The sequence below is a fragment of the Zootoca vivipara genome, chromosome 2, assembly GCF_963506605.1.
Source record: "Zootoca vivipara chromosome 2, rZooViv1.1, whole genome shotgun sequence".
In the NCBI taxonomy this organism is placed as follows: Eukaryota; Metazoa; Chordata; class Lepidosauria; order Squamata; family Lacertidae; genus Zootoca; species Zootoca vivipara.
This window is the reverse complement of record NC_083277.1, coordinates 18,569,360-18,583,048: the sequence shown is the minus strand read 5'-3', so window position 1 is coordinate 18,583,048 and position 13,689 is coordinate 18,569,360. Positions and strand designations below refer to the sequence as shown.

The 13,689-nt window shown below is 51.7% G+C and overlaps 1 protein-coding gene across 1 annotated transcript in view; it reads left to right on the top strand.

Annotated features, from left to right (window-relative positions):
• Positions 1–217: 217 nt before the first annotated feature.
• LOC118080910 (gamma-aminobutyric acid type B receptor subunit 1) overlaps positions 218–13,689 on the top strand; it is a gene marked incomplete at its 3' end in the record, with an annotated part of 45,148 nt that continues 31,676 nt past the window's right edge. Inside the window, 4 exon segments of the mRNA XM_060271233.1 lie at positions 218–600; positions 6,938–7,072; positions 8,019–8,189; positions 12,150–12,251. Coding sequence (XP_060127216.1) covers positions 346–600; positions 6,938–7,072; positions 8,019–8,189; positions 12,150–12,251 — 663 coding nt within the window.

Sequence of the window (13,689 nt, the reverse complement as noted above, 5' to 3'; positions counted from 1 at the left end):
CCATCCGCACCCCTTTGCGCCGGGACGCAGCGCCGCTGTGGGTTCTCATTGCAACCCCCCTCCCCAGCCCTGGACTAACGCCGGCTCCGCGCTGACATCAGCCCCCTCCCTCCCTCCTCCTCCCCCTCCCCTACCCGCTCTCCCTCCTCCTCCCTCCTCCTTCCCCCACCCCCCCTCGGCTGGCTCGCTCGCCCGCTCGCTCACTGCAGCACCGACGCCGGGCAGCGCCATGGAGGAGCCGGCTCTGGCGCCCTCGCCGCCGCCGCACAGTGCAGCCAGCGCCGCCGCCGCGCGCCCTCGCCGCCAGCGCCGCCGCCGCCCCTGACCTCCGGCCGGCCGCACACCATGGCCTGGCCCGGCCCGCGCCCCGCCGGGGGCGCCCAGGCGGCCTTGCTGGTTCTCACGGGCTGGCTCTTGCTCTCTCCCCCGCTGGGCGCAGGCAAGAAGAGGCTGCACATCGGCGCGCTCTTCCCCATGACCGGCGGATGGCCCGGGGGCCAAGCCTGCCTGCCCTCGGCCCAGATGGCCCTCGACGACGTCAACAGCCGCAGGGACATCCTGCCCGACTACGAGCTGCGCCTCGACCACCGCGACAGCGAGGTGAGACGACGTGCGACCCGTCCCAGCCTTACCCCCACGCGCTACCCCGCACCCTCCCAAGCTCCCTCGGCCCGTTCAGGGGGTGACACGTGGGCATCGCTGCGGGGATGTGAGGCTCTGGAGGTTGGGATAGGGAGACGGGGGGGGACGACATCCCATCACACTGGACGGGCAGGATGGGGGGCATCGGCAGGGGTGGTGGGGAAGCCAGGTGGGTGCTGCACCTCCTGGTGCAAGTGCAGCAAAGTGAGCCCTGGATGGATGGACTCACAAGAGTAATTGAGGTGCTGGAGCTGGTCTGCATCCTTCCACCCACTCCCTCGCAGATTGCACAGGGGCATGGAGAGCCCAGGCTGCGCGGGGAGATCTGTCCAAGGGCTGTCCATCCTTCCCACTAGAACGCCCCTGGGAGAAGGGATGGATGATGAAAAGACCTTGAAAGTAGGAAGCAGATGCGTGGGAAGGTGTCAAGACAGCCAGCCAGCATCCCATGAGAGCTCGGAGGTGAGGGGCGAGGGAACTGGCCAAAGGCCAGAGGGATGCAAGCTTGAACGGGGCAGTGCTGCGGATGGTCCCAAGTTCTGCCCCCTCACCTTTCATGTGGGACCAGAGCATCTCCTTTGGACAGAGAACCTAGCGGTCCCATCAGCTGCCAAGAGAGGAGGGCAGAGAGGGCCGGGGAAAAACTGGGCATGGGGAGGCTTGGTGGGCTCCAAGCAGAAAGGGGGTGTTGGGAGTGAAGGATGTGCCACAGAGACATATCAGGGCTTTGGGAGAGATGTAAGGCAGGGTTGCATAGTGGGGTGATCCGGCCCAACATGGCAGCAGCAGTCAAGGTGAAAAGGGAGGCAAGAAGTCTGCAAAGAAAAGAAGCATTCTCAGCAGTGCATGCAGTGCGAGAAGAGTCCGGGGGGGGGGGGCAAGATCAGAAGTGGGGCTGGGGGGGGGGCTTCCAGGGACGCTGATGCAAGGTGGGTTGCATGAGACGAAGGCTTGCATTGAGACTTACCAGGTGACCCACTGATGGTGTGGACAGAAGTAGGCATAGAGAGATGTGTTCTCCCCCTCCCCCTCCCCCTCCCTGCCCCATGCTTTTTTCCTTGCAAGGTGGGGAAGCTGGGGAGATGCAGGACCTCGCTTCTGTCAAGGGGATGGAAGGATCAGCATGCAGGGTTGGCGCTACTGTTTGTGGCTATGAGAAGTGTGACTCGGAAGAGCAGCATTAGATCTGTTGGTGTCAATGGAGTCCTGTGTGCCAGGGCTACAGAAGGAATCTTCTCTCTGTGTTGGTTTCCCCTCTGGCAATATGGACCAGACTGTGGGTGGTGACTACTTTGGTGGTCTCTTAGGGGAAGAATGTCTCTTGGATTGGGATCCAAACCAGAGGTCCTAGGAGTGGGAGGTGGGGTGATGTGGCACCAAGGTGGGGAAAGGTGGGTGGTCGCCGGTGCCAGCGTGGATCGGTTTCCTGGGGTAGAGATTGCAGGAGGGCAGTGGTCCATTTGTGAGGGAGCACCAGGAGCTGCCTTATTCAGAGTCAGGCCATGGGTCCCTCTGGCACAGTGCTGCCTGCACTGTCTGGCAGCGTCTCTCCAGGGTTTCGGGCAGGGGACGTCCCCAGACTTACCTGGTAATAGCAGGGACGGGACCACCTGCAACCTTCTGCCTGTCAAGCAGATGCTCTTCCACTGAGCCACAGCCCAGGTGAAGCTCACCTGCACTTGGCTCTCCGTTGCCTCTTCCTAGAGCCGTGAGCTTGATTAAAGCTTGTTTCTGGGATTGCTGACCTCAGTTAGGCGTACTGTTCTTTAACCTTGGGTCTCCATACATTGCTGGACTACAACTCCCATCATTCCTACCACTGGCTAAGTGGGCTGGGGACAATGGGAATTGCAGTCCAACTATATCCCCAGCCAATTTACCCAGTGGTGGGAATGGTAGCAATATGGGGATCCAAGGTTAGACATTGATGAGAATTCAAGAAGGAGTTATGGCGGCAGGAGGTGGAGGGTGGTGGAAGAATCCCAGCATTTTTTAAAAAAACCCTGTCGGTTCTTTCTTTCCTAGAGGTGCCTTTTGAACCAAAGTCACAAAAGAATTTTCCCGCTCCAGGATTGTGTGTGTGTATGTGTGTCACAGCCAGTATGAGACAGAGTTAAGATTGTTGTGCAAAGCTAGAAGGCACTGCAGCATCCTCAAGAGGCAAACTGTGCAGGCAGGACTTCTAACCTGTCCCAGGTCTCGCCTGAATTGGGAACCTGTTCCAGGGTCTCCCCCTGAGCTGCCAATACAGTTGCAGGCAGATCCGGGCCTCGAGAAATGCTCAGCCTTGTCAAGCATGCTGCCCTCTCCCCCTCTAGCTGCTTTACTGTATGTTTGCATATTTTTATACGCTGCGTTGTTCTAAGTTGGTGTCCTGCACAAGTGGGACTTTGCCGTTTAGGTACGAATGCAGTGGAACTGCAGCCAAGGGTTCTGTCCAATTGGATTCCACAGGCAAACAGCATGGTGGTTTGTACAGCCAGATTTTGCCACGTGCTCTCTCTTTCTCTCCCGTTCTTTTTTTTTGTTTTCTTTCCCTGCACATTCATGCCTCTGTGTACTCATTCACTCTGCCTGTTGTGCGTTTGTGCCGGCCGTGTGTTTACAGGAACATCGGAAGCGTCCTCATTCTGAGTCAGACCATTTGTCTTGCCGAGCTCAGTACCATCTATGCTGGCTCTGAGTGGCTCTCCAGAGTTTCCAACAGGGGACAAAAACACTGACTGGCAGCCGCTCTTCAGTGTTTCAGGCAGGGAGTCGTTTGTAGTCTTTACCTGGAGGCGCCAGGAATTGAACCTGCGACCTTCTGCTTGCAAAGCAAAATGCTCTACTGCTGAGCTACAGCTCCTTTCTCAGAGGGTGTTCCCTCTCTAATGTGCCTTGTGCCAATCCTGTCTGGTTTCCAATATGTGCATTGGTACCTGTTGGCAGCTCCTAAACACCCACCCAGCTCTTCACGCTTCTGTCTTCTATGTTCAGTGACTTTCAGGATACAGTAGCAGCATGACACCTCCCTCTACTGTCCAGGGGCAGCCATGCTTCTAAACACCAGTTGCTGGAAACCTCAGGAGGGGGGAAAAGATTCTTTCCTTTGGGTCCTGCGTGCAGATTTCCCACCATGCATCTGGGTGGCTGCTTTGATGACAGGATGCCGGGCTAGATAGGCTGTTGGCCTGACCCAGCAGGCTCTTCTGTTCTCGTCCCCAGTTTTCGCTGAGCATCGAAATGTGCCAGAGGTCAAGAACAAGAGGAGGAACCCAACTGGCAGCACAAGGGGGGGGGGAGAGGAGCTCTCACTGTATGGCTTCAGCCTTCTAGGGTTTCATCACAGCCAAGCACGGCCTGGGAGGAAGCCATGCTGCTTGTTGTTGTTGCCAAGCTGGAATGGCTCTTTGGCTTTCACTGGTAGTACTGGAAAGGCCATTGAAACGTAGTTCTTTGTTTCCCAGGTTGCAATAAAATCAGGCCACATTTCCTCATCTCTGTTTAGGGAAGCTTTTAATGTTTAATAGATTATTGTCTTTTAATATTCTGTTGTAAGCCGCCCAGAGTGGCTGGGGAAACCCAGCCCAATGGGCGGGGTATAAATAAATTATTATTATTATTATTATTATTATTATTATTATTATTATTATTTGCTGGAGTACGTACCTTTGGCCCTCTGAGTGGCAGGTGCATAGTGGGGTGCAACCCTGCCCCTTACATGCTCAGGGCAATGCCTGGCTTGCATTGCCCTGAGCATGGTCATGGGTAAAGACAGACCTCTCTCTGTGTGTGTGCATCTTTTCCAAGAAGGCCCATATTGCAGCGGACTTGAGTTTGCGGCTCATGTTTTCGATTTAAGAATAGCTCTTCGGGAATGAATCGGACCACAGATCCATCGAGCCCAGCATCCTGCTGTCACCGTTTTTTGCTCCTTCTTTTCTTTCATGCGCTGTGTGTTATTCTGCTGCAAAAGGCCCCCGAGATCAATAGAGGATGGGTGGCATACAAATTTAATAAACGAAATTAAATTCCTGTGGGAAGTCCCTGAAACACAACAGCCGCTCTTCCCCTTCACTTGCAAGGTGCAAGCAACGGGCAGACTACGGAAAGCCAAATTTGCTTCCAGTGCCCATTTCTCTGCCTCTCCGCCTTCCACGAACATGCGTGCCCTCCCACTCTCTGTCTGGCTCTGCCCACGCTTCTTGCCAGAGGTGGCGTGTTCCTTCCACATCCACCACTGTGCACCTCACCCTAACCGCCCCCATCTCTCTGTTTACCCACAAAACCAAGCCTGTCGCCTCTCCGTCTGTCCTGCCCGTTTCCTTGTCCCCAACCATCATTTCCAGAAGCGCTGCTCTGTTCCGTGCTCCTGCCTGATCCCCAAATTCACAGCCACCCATCCATCCGCCCCTCTTTGCCCGTCAATCTCTGTGGTCTCGTCTGTCCCTCCTCCCACACATATGCATCAATCCTCCCCCCCCACTCCGAAAAAAATCTGCCTTTGCTGTGCTGATTCTTCTCTATTCTCTCACTCCCTCTCTTTGGCTACCCGGGGTGCTTCCTGGTCACCCACCCACCCTGCGCCCCGCGTTCCTCCCTTTGTTCCCTCCCTATTGAAGCCCCGCTCCCTGGCGCTGACAGGTTGCCGTGGCAGCGCCTGCGATGGGGTTGCCATGGAAACTGATCCTCTTTCCCGGGCGGCTATGCCCTGAATAATTCATCATCCCCTTGCGGTGGAGGCGCACAGCCAGGAGCAGGATGGGCAGCCTTGGCGGTTCTTGGAGTGGGGGAGAAGTAGAGGGTGGGATGCCTAGTCTATTAGCCCAAAGAGAGAGAGAGAGAGAAAGTGCAACACAGCAGGGCGGAGGTCAGGTGGGATGTGTGGGAAGATCTTAGCTGCACAGAAAGGCATTGGTTGCCTCTTTAAGTCCTTCGGAAGCGGAGGGTAAATTGGCAGCTATATTTGGGCACCAGCCTCCCCGAGCTGCTGCTCAGAACGCCAGCAGGCCACGTTGTTCTGTGCCGTGCTTGTGATGTCAAAGAATGGAGCCTCCCCATTCAGGGGCAGGATATCTCCAATCCCAATTGGCAGGGGAGGGTGGTCTCCCATTATGCTGTGCTGGTGGAAGAAGGGGTGCAGGGGCAGCCCTCCTACTGGCCATTAATAGCAGGACCAGTGCAGGAGGAGATGGGCCCCTTGGCAAGAAAAAGCCATCCCTTGTTGTTATGCAACGACTTGGTTTCCTCCTGCCCCACCTTTCCTTTTGCACACTGGCAACAGAAAGGTGGGCAAACCAGCCCCATACAAGACCTAAGGGAGGAGGAAACCCATCCATAATAATAATAATAATAATAATAATAATAATAATAATAATAATAATAATTTATTATTTATACCCCGCCCATCTGGCTGAGTTTCCCCAGCCACTCTGGGCAGCTTCCAACAGAACAGAACATTAAAATGCAATAATCTATTAAACATTAAAAGCTGCTGTTGAAAAACCTGCACAGGGTCTGGCTTTGTCGTCTTAGTTTTTTTTGCAAACAGAGGGACAATTCTGCCCCCACCCTCACTGCTCAGGGCAGGTGTGTAAACGGCCTGTTGAAAGGAAAATAGCTTTCCTTCCCAGTTCCTGCATCAAACCAAGCACTCTGGTCCACCGCTCTTGGCCTTGTTTCTTAAGCCCTGAGCAGTTGAGGTCTCTCCAGATGTTCACACTGTTTTCATAGGGTGGGGGTCCCGGAAAGGAAGGCATTTGAGAGGGGGAAGCTGACTGGCATCTCTCCCTCTCCCTCTCACCAGCCATAGGAGTGAAACCAAGTAAACACAGTTGCCTGAGAGTGCAGGTTAGCGTCGCACTCCCAGGAACCTATTAGTCTGTCTCAGTCAGTAATGCACTATGCTGGGGTTTGACCCCGGGACTTTTTACATGCACAGCATCATTGATCCACAGTCCCCACACCCCCAGGGCCTTTCACCTCTCTGTTCGTCAAGCTCCCTTCTTCATCCTGCAGATCCATTTTGCTAGCAAAGCTTCTTTCGTTGCCCAAATTTTCATGGCCACCTGACCCTTTCCCATCCTGCCTCCACCGCTGCCTTCTCAAGCACTTATGCCTGCTAAGTCGATGGCCGCTTTTTTGGACAGGAGCCATGTCCTGCCCCCGCGTCGTGTACAATGCCTAGTATGTGATTTTAGCCTTTCCCCCAGCCGTCTCCTGGGTTTGTTTCCCGAGTGTGTGGGGAGTGTTTGCGTTCAGGTTAGCCACCTTTGTGATGGGATTTGTTCTCTGTCCGCCCCGCTCCGTGCAGTGCGAACCAGGCGTGGCCACCAAATTCCTCTACGAGCTCCTCTACAATGACCCCATCAAGATCATCCTCATGCCAGGCTGCAGCAGCGTCTCAACCCTGGTGGCCGAAGCAGCACGCATGTGGAACCTCATTGTGGTGAGCATACCTTTCACTTCGCGTATCCGTCTCTCTGTGTGTGTGTGTGTGTGTGCTGTGCCTGTGGGTTTTCATGGGGATGGTGGGTCTTCCCACGGAGCAGGGTTCAGCTCAGCAACCTGTTTTCAGAACTGGAAGCTGTGGCGAGAGTGCCTCTGAGCGTGTGCAGAGTGCACTTCTGTAGACACTAAGCTAGCACAGCCCACACCTAGGATTGGGAGATAGGTTTTCAGGGGAAACTTCTCTGCCGGGGTGTGTGTGTATGTGTGCTTCCAGACAGTTACACTTTTTAGGTGGGATTCAGTCACCCACCAGCCAATTGGGGTTAAACCATTATAGCTGTTTAGAAGGTCTTGCGCAACAAACAAAAAAGGATCGGACTGTTTGCAGTAAGGAAAGTGGCAAGAAAACATGTTGGGTATGTGGGAGACGGCACTTGCTTTGACGCAACGTCCTCTAACACCCCCGCAAAACAAATCAGAATGAATGCACATTAAATAGCAGGTGTGGGACTACCCGCCATTGGCCCTCGGAAGACAATGCGGCCCTTGGGCTGCCAAAGGTTTTATCCGTTCCTGATCTAATCCCCCTGCAAACAAATCGGGGTGAATCCTCAACAGAACAGGCTGTCTGGAAGCGCCCAGCACCCCAACTCCAGTGCCTCTAGAAATCAGGTTTGAGAGCAAGGACCTGAGGGATAGAACATGGGACTCTTAATCTCAGGACCATGGGTTCGAGTCCCACATTGGGTGAAAGGGGGTTGGACTATGATGACCCTTGGAGGCCCCTTCCTGATTCTATGATTTGAAGGGTTGGGCCAGAGTGCCTGTGGTGTCTCTGTGCCAGAGTTAACGATGGGTGGGAAACTTTGAACCCATAGACTGAATGTTGGGAGGTGTCAGCCTTTTAAAGCCCTATTTCCCATCTCTTCCTCCTTTCCTCGCAGCTGTCCTATGGCTCCAGCTCTCCAGCCCTCTCCAACCGCCAGCGCTTCCCCACCTTCTTCCGCACGCACCCGTCAGCCACTCTGCACAACCCCACGCGCGTGCAGCTCTTCAAGAAGTGGAGCTGGACCAAGATTGCCACCATACAGCAGACCACAGAGGTGTTCACCTCGGTATGGAGAGACCCCAGCCCTGAGCAAAAACCCCCCACCTGCCACACCTTTCAGGCATCCTGTGACTTCCTGCAACATCTGAGCCCAGAGCATTGCCCAACACACACAAACACACACACACACAAAACAATGGCGCTGCTTAAGCACTAAAAAAGGACTCAGGAGCACAGACACCTACCACAGATTTGATAGGGGAACGGGTGGCACTGTGGTCTAAACCACTGAGCCTCTTGGGCTTCCTGTTCAGAAGGTCGGCGGTTCGAATCCCCGCGACGGGGTGAGCTCCCGTTGCTCTGTCCCAGCTCCTGCCAACCTAGCAGTTCGAAAGCACACCAGTGCAAGTAGATAAATAGGTATCGCTCTGGCGGGAGGGTAAATGGCATTTCCGTGCACTCTGGTTTCCATCACGGTGTTCCATTGCGCCAGAAGCGGTTTAGTCCTGCTGGCCACATGACCTGGAAAGCTGTCTGCGGACAAACGCCTGTAAAGCGAGATGAGCGCCGCAACCCCATAGTTGCCTTTGACTGGACTTAACCATCCAAGGGTCCTTTACTTTTTTTTACCTTTTACCACAGATTTGAAGAAGATTTGCACAAACTTCTGGGAAAGTAAGAAGGCAGGGTCCCACCCATGTCGCTGTTTGCACTATACTTCCCCCAGGGGGTCTCTTAATTTGTTAAGAGTGCTGAGAGTTTGCCAGAAGACCCCTCCCAGAACTACAGTTCCCAGCACTCTTAACAAACTACAATTCCCAGAATTTTTTTTGGGGGGGGGAGCCATGGCTGTGGAAGTGGTATAAGAGTGCTTTCAATATATGGTGTGAATGTCACCTTAACACCCTATATGCAAGGTTTAAAGAAATATGTTTTTCCATTAGAGAAAGAGGATGGAAGGGGGCACTATACAAGTCCCAGGGCTTGGACCCTCTGGGACATCCCCAATGAGTCCCCTGGTGCAAGTCATGAGGTTGTCCTTGTAATTTGCATTTATTTAAACAACAGCAGCAAACCAGTCCCCAATATTTGATTGATTCTGGCAACAGCCAAGAACAGAGTTGATTTTCAAGGGTTCCCATTAAGTTCTGTGGCACCAAACAAATGGGGGCTATATTTTGTGGAACACAATAATCTGCTTGATACTGTGTCAGAGCCAATCTATTCTCTAGGGCTGGCAGGAATTCTCCTGGTTGTTACAGCAAACTGGGGCTGACGGAGGTTGTGGTCCAAAATATCTGGAGGGAACCAAGTTGGGAAAGGCTGTTTTAAGGAGTCCTTTATCTACTGGAACTGATCTCGTGAATTCCCAAACTTCAGCAGGCTATCAGAGTTTATTTGTCTCATAGCACAAAAAAACCCTTCTCTGAGCTGAACTTGTAGCCTTCAGGTTGATCATCCCCAAACACAATCCAACTGAAGTCCAAGGCCTTTCTTCAGCATCTTTAAAAAAAATCCTCAACCGTGTGTGATGTTTTCTTCAGCTTTAACATAATCATTGCTTTATCCTGAACACAAAAAAAATCCATGCACTATGCTGTAATATTAGAACCTTGAAACTTTCAGCTTTCTTTCAAAATAAGTTTCTAGCCCTTATCAGGACCCAAGTTATCTTTAAGACCAGGGGTCCCCAAACTAAGGCCCGGGGGCCGGATGCAGCCCAATCGCCTTCTAAATCCGGCCCGTGGATGGTCCAGAAATCAGCATGTTTTTACATGAGTAGAATGTGTCCTTTCATTTAAAATGCATCTCTGGGTTATTTGTGGGGCATAGGAATTCGTTCATATTTTTTTCCAAAATATAGTCCGGCCCCCCACAAGGTCTGAGGGACAGTAGACCGGCCCCCTGCTGAAAAAGTTTGCTGACCCCTGTTTAAGACCTTCTTTGCTTGTTTTACTTCAATGCTTCTAAACCTCACTTTCATCTTAGTAAAAAAAAGAATCAGAAGGAAGTAGACAAACTAAAAACCACAGTATTACAGTAAAAATGATCTAAAATGCCAAACACGTCAGCTTGTGCTTGATTAGTACAATTGTACCAATATTATGCAGGCTGTTAATGTGATGGGTAATATAAGCAGCAAGGAGAGAGGTCTCTGCTGCAAGGGGCTTACAGTCTGAAGTTAGGCAGCAGAGAGGAGAAGAATGGAATGGGAAAAGAGAGGCATGGACAAAACGAAAACAGGAGGAGGCAGGGATGTTGTTAGTCTGCCTCTAGACTGCTCTCTCTCTGGCATGAAGCATATCTCTCGGTCCCTTTTTCCTACTGAATCTTAATAAATGTCATCTAAGATCTCTGCCGAGTGCTGTTCCCTCTCCAAGACGTCCTAAGAAGAATTACCACTTATAGTTTCAGACAAGGAAATCGCACCGACAAAAGAAGTGGAACATTTCTACCAGCTGCGCTCCGACATGTCCATCACATTAATGCAAATGTTAAGCTAATGAAGCTATTTTTGTGTGGACCACGATAAGCAATGGGCTGCAGCCCTCCGTGCCTCATTGTGGTACATTTCCATAAGCTCCCACAGGGCTCTACTGGAGAAAACCCTTTGTCTAATCTCAGTCCTTAAAAAGAGCCACTTAGAAAATTTGTCTGGCCATCGTTGGGGGGGGTGGGGGGGGTGAACGAATTCCTATGTCCCACAAAAAACCCAGAGATGCATTTTAAATAAAAGGACACATTCTACTCATGTAAAAACACACTGGTTCCCAGACCGTCTGTGGGCCGGATTGAGACGGCAGTTGGGCCGTATCCGGCCCACAGGCCTTAGGTTGCCTACCCCTGAGGTATCTCAATCCATTTGCACGTGTTGCCACACCACCAGTCCATGCAGAATGTAGGCACCCTGTATATAGAAATGAGCAAACCAGTGATATTTTAGGGAGCAGGTGGAGCCCGTTACATCACAGGAGCCTACACAACCCAAAACACTGTTGCTGTATGTAGGTTTTATTTAATTTGTTTTTATCTTATATTTTGGAAATGTGCATCCAGGTTTTTTTCCCCTTTAAATTTTTTGGGCGCCCCCAAGAGAGCGGGGCCCTAAGCCATAGCTTGTTTAGCTTATACGTAAATCCGGCACTAGGAAAGGGGTTGGGGTTGGGACAGTAAACACTTCTCTCCTCACACTCAGAACTTTTCCTCCAGAGACTCCTGCCTATCTTTCGCTGATAAAGGATTGCCAGCAAACTCCTTGTTATCCTCCTCCTCCTCCCCTACTCTTGTCAATTAGCTTTCCTGTCCTGCCTGTTCTCTGCCTAGGCCTTTACAGTACTTGCAAACAGGCTATTACTCACAGCAAGCAAATAGCCCAGTGGAGAGCTAATAGCTTGGGGGCGATTCTCATTAAACCAGTGCAAGGAGGAAAGGATGTCTTTTGGTAACTGCTATGCAGCCGTTCCTGTCTGGTTTGGGTGGTGGGGCCGTTACATTGCCTCGTCTTTATCATCATTATCGTTGTTGTTGTTGTTTAAGCGCATTTAACGTAATGCATAATTTGGCTCTTAAAGGTAAAGGGACCCCTGACTGTTACGTCCAGTTGCGGACGACTCTGGGGTTGCGGCACCTATGTTTTGCACAAAATTGGTTTGGTTTGCCATGGCAAGAGGCAAGGAGTTATGGAGAACCCCTGCCCAGAGAAGCCGTCCCCTCTCCCTCAGGAGGAAAAAAAAAGGTTCCTGAATATTTTTCAGGTATTTGCCCTACAGCCACAGGGGCTAGAAACTTTATCGAATAAAATAGAAACCGAGATTCTCAGGAAGCTGCATTTGCTGTTGGATATAAAAGGTGTTTTACCAGTGAGATTGTAGAAGCACAGGGAACGCGCACTGCTGATTTTTAAAACCCTTATCCTTAACCACCACTGTATCCCCTACTTTAGCATTACTTAAATGCTGAACCATTGCTCCCCTCCAACACCACCTATACCTTCCTTATCTCTGTGCCTCCTTCTTCATTCTTATAGACCTTGGATGACCTGGAAGAGCGAGTCAAAGAAGCCGGGATCGAGATCACTTTCCGCCAGAGCTTCTTCTCTGACCCTGCTGTGCCCGTCAAGAATCTGAAGGTGATCCTGGCTGCAAGGGGTTGTGAGGGGTGGGTGCTTACCGACCTCAGGTCTAGAGATCCCTGTCAGCATGGGTGCTGCCCGCAGCAGCTTCTGCCCTGCTATTGGGGTGCTCCTCCCCGCTAGCAGAAGCTAGCAGGCAATAGGAGTGGGCTGCATCAATAGGAGTATAGCATCTAGATCAAGGGAAGTAATAGTACCACTGTATTCTGCTCTAGTCAGACCTCACCTGGAGTACTGTGTCCAGTTCTGGGCACCACAGTTCAAGAAGGATACTGACAAGCTGGAACGTGTCCAGAAGAGGGCAACCAAAATGGTCAAAGGCCTGGAAACGATGCCTTATGAGGAATGGCTTAGGCAGCTGGGTATGTTTAGCCTGGAGAAGAGAAGGTTAAGGGGTGATATGATAGCCATGTTCAAATATATCAAAGGATGTCATATAGAGGAGGGAGAAAGGTTGTTTTCTGCTGCTCCAGAGAAGCGGACACGGAGCAATGGGTTCAAACTACAAGAAAGAAGATTCCACCTAAACATTAGGAAGAACTTCCTGACAGTAAGAGCTGTTCGGCAGTGGAATTTGCTACCAAGGAGTGTGGTGGAGTCTCCTTCTTTGGAGGTCTTTAAGCAGAGGCTTGACAGCCATATGTCAGGAATGCTTCGATGGTGTTTCCTGCTTGGCAGGGGGTTGGACTGGATGGCCCTTGTGGCCTCTTCCAACTCTATGATTCTAAGGGAGGGCAGAGGGACTCAGCTCTGCTCCATCCAAACCCCCTTCAACAAGGGCGGGTGGGCCTGGACATTTGGATTGCTTTGTATCTGTGCTTTTTGCACATGTCAGATCTGTGTTCTTTGGTGGGACAGCTTCAGGCTGTTGGGACGGGGCAGGGACGGGCTTGTGCAGAGCTGTGAAAAGTTTCGTCCCAGTGTACATATCTCAATCGGACAGCAGAATCCTAGACGTGTTTGTTTGCTGGAAGATAAGCTTCAGTGTTTTCAGTCAGGCTTTCTCCCAATTAAGTGTGTAGCCACAAGGAGGGTTCATAACCATGAGCCACATCTCTCTGGCCTTGGCTAACCTCAACCTTTTCAGACCCAGGGCCCACCTTTAACGCAAACATGCATTTGGGGACCCACTTCTTAATTGTTTGACATATATCCACAGGGTGATACTTCTTGTTCTTTGGCGATCACTCATAGCTGAGTAAGATTGTCTTCCATAAACATGGTTTTAACAATGAGTCCGTAAGTGACTGTGGAGGCCAATTCTGGATCCACATGTCCTTCCCCAGTGGGGACATTGGTTTCCAGGCGGGAGTTGATCATGGTGTGGATTTGCCAAGCGTGCCTTCCTCTTCGCACATTTCACCCTTGCGCCCTGATTTTGAGTGTCTTCAAAGCCCATGACACCTTTGGTAAAGGCTGTTCTCCAATTGGATTG